We start from the raw sequence: 13,549 nt of genomic DNA on the forward strand, positions 1-13,549 counted from the left end.
ACGTGATATAAAGGAGAAGCTGCTGGCTTAATATTGGCAGCCTCTCCAGTCCACCTTGCATGGCTGTCCCCGTCGAACAATGTGTTTTTAAGAAAGCGTGGACTCCGCGTAGGTGAGCCCTGACTCCGCGGACGTCTGTTCCAAAATGTTTCTCGTAACACAACATGAGAAAGAAAACGGCAAAAACTTCGTTATAATCCTTTTCCGATTGATACCCCTTGGTGCTGAGAGTAGTTGAAAATCGATGCAATGCTTGTCGGTAATAATTGACACCAACGTTCACTCTCCGCGGCGTTTTCCCTTGTGCTAATTGTCGGGCCTCTAATTCGTTCGCCGAAATAGCCAGCAGCATCATCATCACAATAGGGCAGTTTTGTGCTACATGATAGGTTAAATAGCGAGCAGATCCCCATTTCCAGGACTTTCCAAGGCCATGCACTAGCAACGTGTGGGGGACGAACGCAAGGTACTCTCGATCCATAAGCGTAAGATATAATGAGTTAGCCAGTCTGATGTGATTTGAGCTGAGGCTGAAGCTGGGTGCGCATGGGCTTCTTTTCGTATCTAGAGGGAGCAACTTTCGTAAAGGCCTCGGCCCTAAGGAACTATTCTTAACATTCGCGGGTTTTGCTCGCGAGCGCCGCACCACGGTGCGCCACTCGCAATTGATCTGGGATTTTTTGCACCGTGCACAACACGGTTGCACGCTGTCACATTTCAGTTTCCTAGTCCGACAAGTAAAACAGCCTGAAAGTTTAGTACAGTGATCGGATTCGCCTCGGGGAGTAAGGGCCGGGGCCTTACCGGTTTTGGAACGAGTCGCGTGGCGGCCGGACATGGATGGAACAATGCAACTCAGGCGATATTATAAATCCACTAGACGCATTGCCTTTGGCTAAAAGAGGTAGATTGCAGAGAGAGAAAAGAGGGGGAATTGGGTTATCATTATGCCATTTATCATTAGCGGGCGGTTGTTGATCGATCTGATTGGTTGCCGGATACCCGAGAGGTGAGGTTTCATTGGCGAGCGATTTGCCGGCAATCATCCGTTAATCGGCCAGTGGATCATCAACAATTGTACTGGGAACATCAGGAACCCCTCGGATGTTGAGCTATAAAGATGTAATTCAGTCGCTTTGGAATCATGAATTCACATCTTTTTGACTAAAGTTACCTACTCCAAAAATGGGCTCCATCGTCCCCGACTCTATTCATGAGCAATTGGCTCAATGCCTGTCCAAACATGAGGATCTCCTTTGGAATGTAAACCAAGGAGTAAGCCAATGTTCACCCAGAAAAGTCCCACGGTTACTAACTTCCTGTCGTTCGACAGATCCATAGTCACCCAGAACTCTGCTACGAAGAGGTTTACGCCCACGACACACTTTGCAAGGCCCTTGAGGACCTCGGATACAAAGTGACTCGCCATGCATACGGCTTAAAGACTGCCTTTGAAGCTGAATTCGGAACCGGGGGTGCCCTGATTGTGTACAATGCTGAAATGGACGCGCTTCCTGGTATTGGGCACGCCTGCGGGCACAACCTGATCGCCACCTCTTCCCTAGCTGCCTTCCTGGTCACCGCAGAAGCCTTGCGTGCTGATGGTGGAGAGGGACGGGTGCGCATCCTGGGCACTCCGGCAGAAGAAGATGGCGGCGGAAAGATTGATCTGATCCGAGCTGGTGCTTACAAAGGAGTGGATGCCTGTCTGATGGGTCATCCAGGACCAGGAAAAAAGTCCGTACCGCTCAACGGAGTTGCCTGTGGTAAATGTATGGCTCGTGCGGGCGTGACGGCAACATTCAAAGGTGTCAACGCCCATGCTGGAAATGCTCCTTGGCTAGGTCGGAATGCGTTGGATGCCGCAGTAGCGGCCTATAATAATATTTCCATGCTGAGGCAGCAGATCACCCCGAATCAGCGTGTTCACGCCATTATTTCCAAGGGTGGCGAGCGACCAAACATCATTCCTGATCTGACTGAGATCGAGCTTTACGCTCGTGCAGAGACCAGTACGGATTTAGAAGATACTTGTCAGCGACTCATTGGTTGTTTTGAGGGCGCGGCTAGAGGTGCTGGTTGTACTGTTGAATTGAAATGGTAGGTAATCAGCCGCTTGAGACATTGGCGCGTGGATATTAACGAATTCTAGGTCGCAAAGCTACAAAGAGCTTCGTCCCAACTCAAGCATTGTGCAGAAGTTTTTCCAAGCCACCGGGGCACAAGGACAGAAATACCTGGAAAGCTCTCCGCACGTGAGTGGTGCTTCTACAGATCAAGGTTCGAAATCTTCCGCATCAACGTCTTCAAGTTTGATTCGGTGTCTTACTAGCATTATAGGCAACGTCTGTTTTGAAGTTCCCTCTTTGCACCCCGGCTTCCTCATTGAGGTTGATTCGCCTGATATTGGACCTCATCATCCTGGTTTTGAAAAGGCCGCTGGAACACGCTCGGCGTTTGATTCTTGTCTTCTGTTCGCCAAGGCATTGGCCGCTACTGGATTCGATATTTTGAAGAATGAGGAGTTGAGAAACCAGATTTGGTCCGAACACAAGAGGGAATTTGGGAATGAGACGCAGGGTTAATTAGTCTTCGTATATCATAGGGTCGCAAAATTGGACCCTGAAGATATAAATATTATACACACAAAGCATAAACAAAATACATATTGACATTCACAGTCCTGGCAGATGTGAGGTTTGTATCATTTCGAAATTTGCCGTCACTGTATCATTAAGTATTTAGTATAATATCATAGGACAAGATCAGGAGATCTTACCTCCTACACAGTCGATAGATGGATATTTTCTGGCAAAGGCCGGACTCAGTTTCCATTTGGTCACTTGATCAATACCATAGCAACCAGCCAACAGGTTAAGGGGCGGCCTTGCAAATACAGGCTGGGCTGGGAGATAGACACCGCACAAAATCGATTGCCAAACATCTTCAGTGAGAGGACACAGCCCATGCACCAGTCTTTGGTGGAGATCTCGTCGGATGAGCTTCTCCGCGAACTCCGAGTCCGTTGCCGCTGGGCATTCAGACAAATTGTCATAATCATCATTCCCTGAAATCTTTGGGGAACACACAAAATCGGGAATCAGACCCCCGGGCGAGATCTTGTTGTAAAAGAGGTCGTGGATATTCACAGACGCATTCAAAGTGGGAAACTCGATCACTGTGTTCATGACGATATCGCGCATGAAGACCCCGAGGTCACCGTCATCCTTTCGCAGAATGAGCTGATCCCGGATTGTGGGCCAGTTTAGAAAGTCGATACAGACCGGGTAATCTGAGTTCAGCTGGAGTGGTGTAGGGCGGAATGGCTCAGGGATAGCGAGGCGGTCCTCTAGTGATCGTGTGAGACGCCATTGGACGACCCGCTCCATGTGTTGAAAAACGCCCTATCCATGATTAGCTACTGGGTCTTTCGATCCGAACCACTGTAATTTTCCAACTCACAATTCCATAGAGGTATGACTCGAGGCCAGCCCAGCTCGCCAGAATATGCACTACGACTTCTCGCAGCCTATCCACAAGCGGGATTCTTGGGCTTTCGTGGTTGAAAGTTCCCACTTCGTTCCATTTAGGGATTTCCGAACTAGCATCTGAGCTTTGTTGTAGATATCCTTTGCAGACTTTCATAAGTTGCCCTACCATCGTGGTAGGCACACACTTAAATCCTGCCTTTTTTAATGGTGAGGGGAAAGTGAAGGGCTGCATTAGAGAATTTGACATTGCGAAGGAGGGCGGGTCAAAAGGGGAGCATTGAGGGGAACTCTGGGAATAGGACAATTCTTCGCAAGTTTCGAGCAATTCTGTTCGCTGAGAAGCATCATGATGGAGAGTTGTGGGCTCACCAGAAGGAGCCAACGAGCCACTAACCCTGATGCTTGTGTGATTATATGTCGCTGGTCCCTGGCCCTTGTTGATGTTGGGCTCATCGTTCACATCTTCATCATTGAATGAATCTGATCGATCCTTTGGTTTATTGCCCTCGTTTCCGACGAGCGAATCGAATATTTCGTCATCTGTGACACTGTATGAACATCACTGCCCACAAATCAAGTCTTACATACTAGCGTGGGCGGGAGACATACTCGCAGCCGCAATGGCTATGTTACTCACCCCCAAGAGCTTCTTCTTCATGCGGAACAGCGCATCCTGCAATTGTCGATTCTGTTCGATCAACTTGAGATTGCATGCAACAAGGGCTTGGTTTTGTTTCTGGGGATCATCGCCGTCATTTTGCGAAACCACCATGAGTTCGGCCAGCGACTCTAGATGGCGCGTATGCGCTTGTTTTCGCTCTCGTAGACATTGTTGCGAGGTACGGTTTTGAATTCGTTTCTTGTCAAGCTGATGGTTGTTGGCGGTCTTCTTCGTAATTTTTGGTCTGGTAGGTCTTTTCTGATCGACTGTGGAACCCATGGTGAGGTAATTGATGGATGCTAAGGAAGAGTTCGATGCAGAGGCAGAACCGGAACTGCTGGGAGAAACCCCCCGAAGGACTAGTGCCTCTGTAAAGTTTACCCCGCATTGACCGGCATTTAAGCAACGCTAAATCATGGTTTTGCTACTCGTGATCTACCAAGTACCCCACAAGCATCTTAGGCTTAGGATGTACTTATGTCGGTAAGTGAGCAACATCCCCGCAGTTGGGTAATTGAGGTACAGTCATTCAAATAAATCATAAACTATCGGAATATGTATGATACATGTTCGCTTGGCATAAACAGATTCATGCTTAGTAGGCGTACGGTGGGCGATAATCATCAAAGCGATCAGGGAAAGAGTCATTTATTCCGCACTCAATGTCTGCCTCCGGACGCAGGCGTCTATATAAAGAATCGTATCAGAATGGAATTCGATAGATCTTTTTAGATCCAAATCACAGGCATTTAGTTAAACCAAATTCCCACACCACATGGCAGGTTCCGAAATAATGCAGATTATGTACACCATACCACGTTCTTAACCCCTAGCCTGGAATATTTGCATTTCCTGGCATAAATCTATTGGCTTGGCAGAAATTGTGAATAATTTGTTACTTTTTCTAACTATTTCATGAATTCAAAATTATTACTATTGGGTCAACAATGCCGATTGGTTAATTTTATCTTGCGCTCCTTCTACACGTAATAGTCTCAGTCAGAAAAAGGTGACACATTCTGCGGGTCGGAATATTCTAGGTTTCCATTTCCCGAGGTTTTTATGCTTATGCACTTGCTGCATAAGTTCCACTCACGCCCGGACATCCCGCATTATTATTTCTAAAGGACCTATTGAAAGTCTTTTTTGATCGGAGATATGTCTGGATACATTGCATTTATCTTCATCCCGTTTTAATCAGACTTCACCCATACCACTGCAAGATGGCACCTAAACGTGCTATCAGAGTCGCTAATTGCTCCGGGGCTGCGAGTGTGTATCTCCTTTGAAACATCCTTTCCCTAGTGCTTTGAGATGATTCAGTGCTGATAAAGATCTGGTAGGCGACCCTGGAGTTCATATGTATAACCAAGCTACATACGGTGATGTTGATGTTATTACCGGTGACTATTTGGCTGGTATGTGTTTGCACTAGCGATCTGTGCCACTGTTATTGATGTTGAATTTAACGTGAAAGTACAGAAATGAATATTGCCAGTCATGCTGTTTCAATTAAGCAAGGTGGCACTGGATATGCCTCTACTGCTTTGGATGGTATCAAGCAGTCCTTGGCAGTGATCAATGAGAAGAGAATCAAGGTCATAATCAACGGAGGTGGATTAAACCCTATTGGATTGGCAAAGGAAGTAGACAAGTTGGTGAGTTTCATTTATTCGGGAAAATATTTCTCAAATCATAATCACATGCAGGATTCTGACTCGCAGTAGGTGAAAGAACGCGGCTACAATCTAGTGGTGGCCTATGTCGAAGGTGACTGTTTGATGAACAAGGTCAATGACTTATTGAAACCCACAGAGGGGAAGCTGCCCCATCTGGACTCGAACAATCCAGACGTGCATTTGGAGAGCAATGCTACATCTTTCATTGGAGATCCCAAAAGACCCATCGTTAGTGCAAATGCCTATTTGGGCATTCGTGCGATTACAGCTGGGTTGCGTGAAAGTGCTGATATCATTATCTGTGGTCGTGTCTCGGACGCCTCCCCTGTGATTGCCGCAGCCCAATGGTGGCATGGGTGGGACGATACAGCGTACGATGAGCTGGCCGGATCTCTACTGGCAGGCCATTTGATTGAATGTTCTACCTATGTCACCGGAGCCAACTTTGCTGGATTTGATCAATATGAGATCCCTGAGTTGCTGGACTTGGGATTGCCGATTACCGAGATTGAGAGCGATGGAACTTGTGTTGTCACCAAACATGAAAAGCTGGGAGGTTTTGTCACTGCAGATACTGTCAAGTGTCAGCTTGTCTACGAAATCCAAGGTAATCTCTACCTCAACAGCGATGTCAAGGCCGATATATCTAAAGTCCACGTGGAAGAGATTGCGACCAACAGAGTGCGCGTCACAGGAGTCAAGGGCCACCCCCCTCCTCCCACGACCAAGTTAGCGGTCTTCTACGAAGGTGGCTACCAGTGCGAGTACACCATGAATGCAACTGGATATGCGGTCTCCAAAAAGTTTGATCTCCATGAGGCCCAGGTTCGCTCGAAGCTTGAGGAATGGGGAGTCCTAGATGATTTTCAGATTCTTGATTTCCAGCGTATCGGTGTTGTGCAGACTAATCCGCAAAATCAACTGGAGGCAACTGGCACTTCCCGCCTATTTGCGCAGGCCTTGGAGGCATCAACTCTTGGGAAATTGGCTGCTGCTCAAGGTTTTAACGGCATGCAGCATTTCTCAGGTAAGCTAACTGGCTGTTTGATGTATTTCTTTACTTCAATTATCTAACTCGTCGTTTCCAGGTGCTCACTGTTCTTTGGACAGACGAACTATGGCTCCCATGCCATACCTGGCTTACTTCCCGGCACTCGTTGCCCAAAGCGAAATAGATGAGTCGATTAACATATTCAGAGATGGCGAAGTGCAGAAGATATCTGTCGGTCTTCCCACCAAGACCGAACCTCTCCAGGCCCGTGACAATTATGAGACTACAAACCCCGTCGATCTTGCCCAATTTGGTCCCACAAAGGATGCTCCCCTTGGCGATATTGCTCTCGCCCGCTCCGGAGATAAGGGTGCCAATATTAATTTGGGAGTCTTTGTTCACACCGCTGAAGAATGGGATTGGCTTCGTACATTTTTGACTGCAAAGAAACTGCAACAGCTTATGGGCACTGACTGGAAGGATTCCTTCTTTATCGAGCGTGTCGAGTTTGCGGGGATCAAGGCTGTTCATTTCGTGATCTACGGTCCTTTGGGTCGGGGTGTCAGCAGCTCAAGACTTTTGGATGGTTTGGGCAAGGGTTTTGCGGACTTCATTCGCTACTTACATGTTCCCATTCCCGTGAAGTTTTTGAAGTCTTGAAACGGCACATGTATAACTGGGCAGTTTGGATCGGAAGATACGTTCAATCTATATGTACATAACTAGCCTATTTAAATAAAACAAGCCATTGTGCGAATATTTCAATCATCTCTTCCGCTCAATCCAAAAAGCCAAATGACAGCAATCAAGATCCCTCAGTCTCAGAGCTTTGGTTGTGCGCTACCAGCAGGCCTTCCAAATTTGAAGTGGCTAGCTGCAAAAGTATTGTTGGTGACTGCGCCAATTGTGCTGACATCCAGAGCAAGAGCGAATGATGCGATCAGGCCCGCCAGGCGACCTTTAGATCCTGGGCCAGTGCATCCGAGAATCTCCAATGCTTCTCTCTGCGCATCATAAAGAGTACCACCGCCGACAGTTCCAACTGGGAGACTCGGGAAATAGCTCGACACGCAAAGTTCTTCGGTTTCTCGATCGAATTCAAGAGTTAAATGGCTCCAGGCTGATTCTGCCACACTGGCAGCGTCTTGTCCACATGCGATGAACAATGCCGCCACAATATTTGCTTGGTTGGCGCTGTAGCCCAGTTGCCCATTTCGAGTACCAGCCTCTTTGCTTTTCAGTAAGAACTGGTAAAATTCCCAAGTAGAACAGCCTAGAATATCTTGACAGGCCTGTTGGGTGATCTTTCCCCACGCCATAACAGCTACACCGCGCGAGCGTAAGATATTTCCCCAGGAGAGGCTTTTCTCTGTGGCTAGCATCCCCTCAATGAAAAATCTTTGGAGCTTCAATTTCTGGGCTGCACTGGATGCAGCGAAATGCTCACATACTTTCTCAGTAGCAAACGTGACCATATTTTGACCTGCGGCATCTCCACAGTGGTACTCAAACATGACGTGAACAGTGCTTCCCACGATTTGAGGGGTGATTTTAACAAGACGCGCATATTTGCTGGTAGATTGTGCGACGTCTCGGAATTCAGGGAAGAATTGAGGTATCGAGTCGTAAAATGATGCGGCATCCTCCACACAGGAGAAACAGAAGATAGGTGCCCTCGTCATGTTGTCTCGGAGTAATTTGAATTGAACTCCACCGGTAGAGCTGAAGAGCTTACTCCCTCGGGCGCAACTTGCTACCAATGTACCTTCGCAGGTTGCCAATGGGGCGTGGAAGATACCATCTGTGCCATCCGATCCTCTGATCCTCAGAGGGCCAGCAAGGCCGACGGGTACTTTGACAGAGCCAATGCAGTTTTCGATTTTCACATTCTTGATCATATCTTGATCTTCAACAATGTATTTGAGCTTAGATGTGATCTCGCCCAATGAATCTGTCTTCGGAGTCGGCATTGTGGGCATGTTGATGAATATGTCAAAGTTCCCGATGAAGTTTCTAGTAAATCGTCAAGGAAGAATCAAAAGCTCATTCGGAGAGAAATAAGTCTTTCTCAAGATCATGTCCACCTGATTCAACTATTTGCTGGCTGTACGTCATTCATCATAATACTCACGACATCTGGACAGATCAGGATCCATGATCCACCATCCTCGATCATATTGCATATCGTATCCATCTGCGAAAAGTCTATCTATGCACAGACCTGAATAATTGCAGATAAATTGTAGTCAGGGGAAACTCTTTGCAGCACTTGCCAATAATGAGGGCGCGTTGAGCGGAAATATATATCCAGTATGGGTCCACCTTCAGCCTGTCGCAATTTTTTCTGCAGACCTTGGAAGCTTATCTATCACTTTTAGCATCAATTATCTCACCTATGCGTCTGAGGTCTATGGTAGTAAACTGCTAATCTCTGTTATTCAAATTCTCACCAACATGTAGGTAAAGGGCGATATAATCTCTCTGTGCCCAATTTCATCCATATATTCATGATTCAAGCTTTCCGTCCATATATTTCAAACCAAAATTATTATCTGAGCAGAGGAAGGTTCAAATGTTCATTTAGAGACACAAATTACGCCGATCATGGCACTACGTCATACAGTCTACTCATATCGTGCAGTCCTTAGGTAGCTGCTGTTGACATCAAAAAGGTCAGGACTGTATAACATTATACGCTGCAACCATTCCCTTTCTGTATCCCCCCAGAACATTTAAAATACTGTTTATGATATGAGCTTGTATTCACCGCTGTTTGTATGAGCTTTTACAAGGTTATGTGTGGAGAAGGTAGGTTGGCGATATACGTTGACCTTCCTAATTGGGACTAGCAGCTGTGTTTCTGATCCACCGCCACGAACTACGTATAGGCTCAGTATCTACGTCATGAATGTCTATTTTGACTTAGTCGCAAGCAGAAAAGATGATCATTGATTTACCCCATCGAAGAGGAAAAGATCGCAGAACCGTACCTACTAGGCATCGAGATTAAATAAAGTTAGAATGTTTACCTCAAATATGACATTCATTACATTTGATTTAGGGATATAAGCTTCATTGCTATATAAGTCAAAGTCGACGACATTCAGACAAATCGGATCCAAATTTGTTCATAAAAATAAAGTGTTCATAATCTATTCAGGTACCAGTCGACAATAATGCATAGGCAAAAAGCGGCAGAGGTGAAAACTAAGATGGAAAGCTAAATTCAAAAGTAGCAGTCAATATCGAGTGTTTAAGTCAACTGATACTCTTCAATGCTAATGAGTTCCATATCAAGTATGTAGGGTCAATTCAACCAGTCAGTTGAATTTGAAAACAATACGTCCGTCAATCTTCCCGTTGGCAAGATCTTGGTAAGCCTCGTTGACTGTCCTGATATTTCGTACCTAAAAAGGGTTAGTAATTCAATATAGCACACTTTAGATGGAATGTGTTTTTATTACATCAATAACTGGTTTAATGTTGTGTCGGGCTGCGAGGTCAAGCAGCGCGATGAGATCCGCCTTGGAGCCGGTATTGCTCGCTATAATCTCAGTCAGCTTTTGACATCTTCCGAAAGCTCAAATTTACCAGGGATAATCTTACGAATGAAATGCAAATCCTTTGAGCTCCAAGTGGGTACTAGAAATAAGGGCAGATCCACCGGTCAGTCGGTTCCATACCGGGAATACAAATAACCGATAACACGATATCTTACCAGAGACCTGTATATCAGTTGGAGGAATTCCAACAGCAACGACAGCACCATGGTTTGCAGTCAGGCCCACAGCAGAGTTATACGCTGCACTGGCACCGCTAATCACAAGTGTCGAGGCGGCTTTCTCAGGATTGGAGGGTAGATTCAGCGAGTCAAACGCCTGATCGGCACCGCAATCCCTCGCCAGCGCTAGTTTCTCCTCGGATATGTCGTCTGAAGAATAAGTGCGTTAACGCGAGCAGCGAGTCTTATGACGGTGTATATCTTACAAGCATGAATCCGGTATCCCATCTTCTTGGCAAACATGATAGCAAGATGACCTTGACAAGAATTTAGTGTCAAGAGAATTTCAACTTCTTTATAATGTGAACATACCAACGCCTCCGCATCCGATGATGTTGATCAGTTGTCCAGGTGAAGCACGGACCCTGAGCAATGCACTGTACGCGGTCACTCCGCCACAAAACAATGGAGCAGCCCTGAGGTGAGAATGTTAACAGAATTTCCCAATCAGTCTCTTGGAATACTTACGATTCGAAGCTCAATTCATCTGGAAGTTTGACCGTGGAACGTGGATCTGCTAGCGAGTATTCTGAAAAACCACCATAGCTATCTTGAAATCCAATGGCCTTTTTCTGTGCACAATAGCGATGCTCCCCGGAGAAGCATTCGTCGCAGACTCCTAATGAGATGGTTAGATCATAAATAGACATACCGCAAGGTTGGAGAGAAAAGACTCACCGCACATATCTGTGAACATGATAAAGCCCACTCGCTCGCCCACAGTGAACCCACGAACTGCGGAGCCAATCTTGACAATGGTACCCACAGCTAATTAAAAGTGTCAAACACGACTATCTGATATTCTTGATATTGTAGAATCAATAGTGTGATTGGAGATTGAAGAGAGGGTTTGGATCAAACCTACGTTCATGACCGCCGCAATAAGGCAGAGAGGTAAGATAAGGCATATAGCCTTTCCAAGCCATCAAATCAGAGGAACAAAGCGATCCCGCTTCGATCTTCACCAGAATCCTTTCATCGGGCGTATCTGGAACCTTCACTTCTTGGATCTTGATAGGCTCATTGAACTGCGTAGTAACATTGAAGTCAGAGAATAGTTTCAAATAAGGGTTTATAATTACAACGTACAGCTTCTATGACTGCAGCGAGCATTGTTTCGGGGATTTCATTTTTGACAGCCATTTTAGAGTAGAGAGGCTCAAAGTGATGGATCAGTCCTTGCGTAGATCAGAGTGGGTGACCGATACGAAGATGTCTAATATACCCCATAGAGTGAGAATTGAGCTTCTTATAAAAAATGAGAATGTACTAAACTCGAATAGTACAGGAATGCGGCAAAGGGATGTTTGCTTCAATTCATGTCGAGATAATTCCTGAAGTGAGGAAAATCTGACAGTGTTTCTTTTGTCGCCGGTCTTACTATTCTTGGTTGGTGCAGATGATGACTGGCATAATTTCCGGGGATTGGAATTATTGGATTTTCAATTTCCCCGCGAATCATTGCTACAATGCCGCGATCCTGTATCTCTGCGGGGTAAGGAAAATTAATGACTTCAAATTCCGAACAGAAAATTATTACAGTGAGAAAAGCGTGACTGAATCTTTTTGGAGTATGAGTATATGCGTGGCTAATGCAGTGACCCCTGCGGTTATCCACGTTTTGATGGGTTCAGCAAGAGAGGAAAGAGATAGGTGATAGTATGCAATCACATAAAAGAGAGAAAAAAGCGAGACTCTCCGTATGAGAGGGAGAGAGTAAGGGTATGTACAAGGTACTTAGAATTCTACATGGTCACATTCATGGGTGGCAAATCTAAGTACAGTTTTCAAAAACCTGATAATTTAGCAAATAAAAGTCCTTGAATGTTCCTAAATTGTATTAGAATTGCCAATTTACGATTTATGATCATCCAAACTTTCGACAGAGCAAATTCAAAGTAAGATCTCCGTGTTTAGGACAAAAACTTATAGAGAAGAGACTACTAATTCGATAGAATTCTCTCAACCCAGGCCGTCCTGGTCTGAATGGCCTTTTGCGATAGTTTGCAGGTTGGCAGCAGAAGATCGAACCCGTGAATGCCACCAGGCCAGGCATGTAGTTCCACCTGAACACCTGCCTCGAGAAGACGATTAGCATATGCAATATCTTCATCGCGGAAAGTCTCCGCTGTCCCGACATCAATGAACGTAGTCGGAAGATTTGAGAGATCTGCCGCAGTAGCAAGTGCAGGGGAAGCCAAAATGTCCACCTGCTCTCCCTCAGCTTTTCCGTGTTCCCCAAGATAACAAGCCCAAGCCACTTGATTGTTCTTCCCACGCCACGTCCCCTCCGTGAGAAACTGTTGGGAAGAAACAGTAATATTCCGATGGTCAAGCATTGGACACATTAGCACCTGTGCACATATTTGCGGGCCACCCTGATTTCGAGCATGAATGGCAACCGCCGCTGCAAGTCCTCCGCCAGCAGACTGTCCCGCTAGCATGAGTCGGGATTCATCGATACCCAACTCAGAGAAGTGGTCTCCCACCCATCTCAAGCCCGCGTAGCAATCTTCTAGGGGAATCGGATATGGGTGCTCGGGCGCCAGTCGATATTCCACCGAGACACAGGTGGCTTCGAACTTTTCAATCCATTCGGCCACAACTGACATTCCCAGAAATTGGTTTCCCACCACCAAGCCTCCGCCGTGAATGAAGTAGATGCCTGGACCCAGCTTTTGCGAATCTGAACGGCTGGTGGGTCGGAAGATAGAGAGTGTGATCTCGCCCCCGGAGACTTGGATCTGGACTTCTTCGTGCTCGATCGGCTTTCCCGAGATTACTGCGTCTGCAGTGAACACTTGCTCTAGTCCAGTTCTCATTATAGGGAGAATGTCCGGCCGCATGTCAGGGTTGGATGGCATCTTGGCCATGAGGGCTTCTAGTTCAGGGTCAAATGGAGGTTTGGGAGTCATTTTGTAGGTTTGTGAGTCTGGAAAGATGTTT

The 13,549-nt window shown here is 46.2% G+C and overlaps 6 protein-coding genes across 6 annotated transcripts; 2 read left to right on the forward strand and 4 right to left on the reverse strand.

Annotated features, from left to right (window-relative positions):
• Window positions 1-1,185: 1,185 nt before the first annotated feature.
• N7520_010643 (M20 family metallopeptidase) lies at window positions 1,186-2,585 on the forward strand (the record flags this gene model as incomplete). Its single annotated transcript, XM_057144576.1, has 3 exons — window positions 1,186-1,275; window positions 1,334-2,100; window positions 2,153-2,585. 3 exons carry the CDS (start codon window positions 1,186-1,188, stop codon window positions 2,583-2,585), a joined length of 1,290 nt encoding a protein of 429 aa, XP_056990330.1.
• A 90-nt stretch (window positions 2,586-2,675) lies between these two features.
• On the reverse strand, window positions 2,676-4,431 carry N7520_010644 (bZIP transcription factor; the record flags this gene model as incomplete). Its single annotated transcript, XM_057144577.1, has 4 exons — window positions 2,676-2,725; window positions 2,780-3,404; window positions 3,463-4,031; window positions 4,080-4,431. The coding sequence occupies 4 exons, from the start codon at window positions 4,429-4,431 to the stop codon at window positions 2,676-2,678; spliced, it is 1,596 nt and encodes a 531-aa protein (XP_056990331.1).
• A 944-nt stretch (window positions 4,432-5,375) lies between these two features.
• Window positions 5,376-7,482, forward strand: N7520_010645 (acyclic terpene utilization AtuA family protein; the record flags this gene model as incomplete). The annotated part of the gene is made up of 5 exons (XM_057144578.1): window positions 5,376-5,424; window positions 5,496-5,570; window positions 5,635-5,810; window positions 5,880-6,858; window positions 6,920-7,482. 5 exons carry the CDS (start codon window positions 5,376-5,378, stop codon window positions 7,480-7,482), a joined length of 1,842 nt encoding a protein of 613 aa, XP_056990332.1.
• Window positions 7,483-7,643: 161 nt separating this feature from the next.
• On the reverse strand, window positions 7,644-8,792 carry N7520_010646 (hydroxymethylglutaryl-CoA reductase; the record flags this gene model as incomplete). Its single annotated transcript, XM_057144579.1, has 1 exon — window positions 7,644-8,792. The coding sequence occupies one exon, from the start codon at window positions 8,790-8,792 to the stop codon at window positions 7,644-7,646; it is 1,149 nt and encodes a 382-aa protein (XP_056990333.1).
• A 1,350-nt stretch (window positions 8,793-10,142) lies between these two features.
• On the reverse strand, window positions 10,143-11,746 carry N7520_010647 (alcohol dehydrogenase; the record flags this gene model as incomplete). Its single annotated transcript, XM_057144580.1, has 9 exons — window positions 10,143-10,229; window positions 10,287-10,366; window positions 10,541-10,753; window positions 10,810-10,860; window positions 10,916-11,019; window positions 11,072-11,222; window positions 11,282-11,371; window positions 11,469-11,631; window positions 11,693-11,746. The coding sequence occupies 9 exons, from the start codon at window positions 11,744-11,746 to the stop codon at window positions 10,143-10,145; spliced, it is 993 nt and encodes a 330-aa protein (XP_056990334.1).
• Window positions 11,747-12,546: 800 nt separating this feature from the next.
• N7520_010648 (alpha/beta hydrolase) lies at window positions 12,547-13,518 on the reverse strand (the record flags this gene model as incomplete). The annotated part of the gene is made up of 1 exon (XM_057144581.1): window positions 12,547-13,518. The coding sequence occupies one exon, from the start codon at window positions 13,516-13,518 to the stop codon at window positions 12,547-12,549; it is 972 nt and encodes a 323-aa protein (XP_056990335.1).
• Between the last annotated feature and the right edge of the window lie 31 nt (window positions 13,519-13,549).

This window comes from Penicillium odoratum (assembly GCF_028828045.1).
Source record: "Penicillium odoratum strain IBT 22623 chromosome Unknown utg000008l_segment0_segment0, whole genome shotgun sequence".
NCBI lineage: Eukaryota > Fungi > Ascomycota > Eurotiomycetes > Eurotiales > Aspergillaceae > Penicillium > Penicillium odoratum.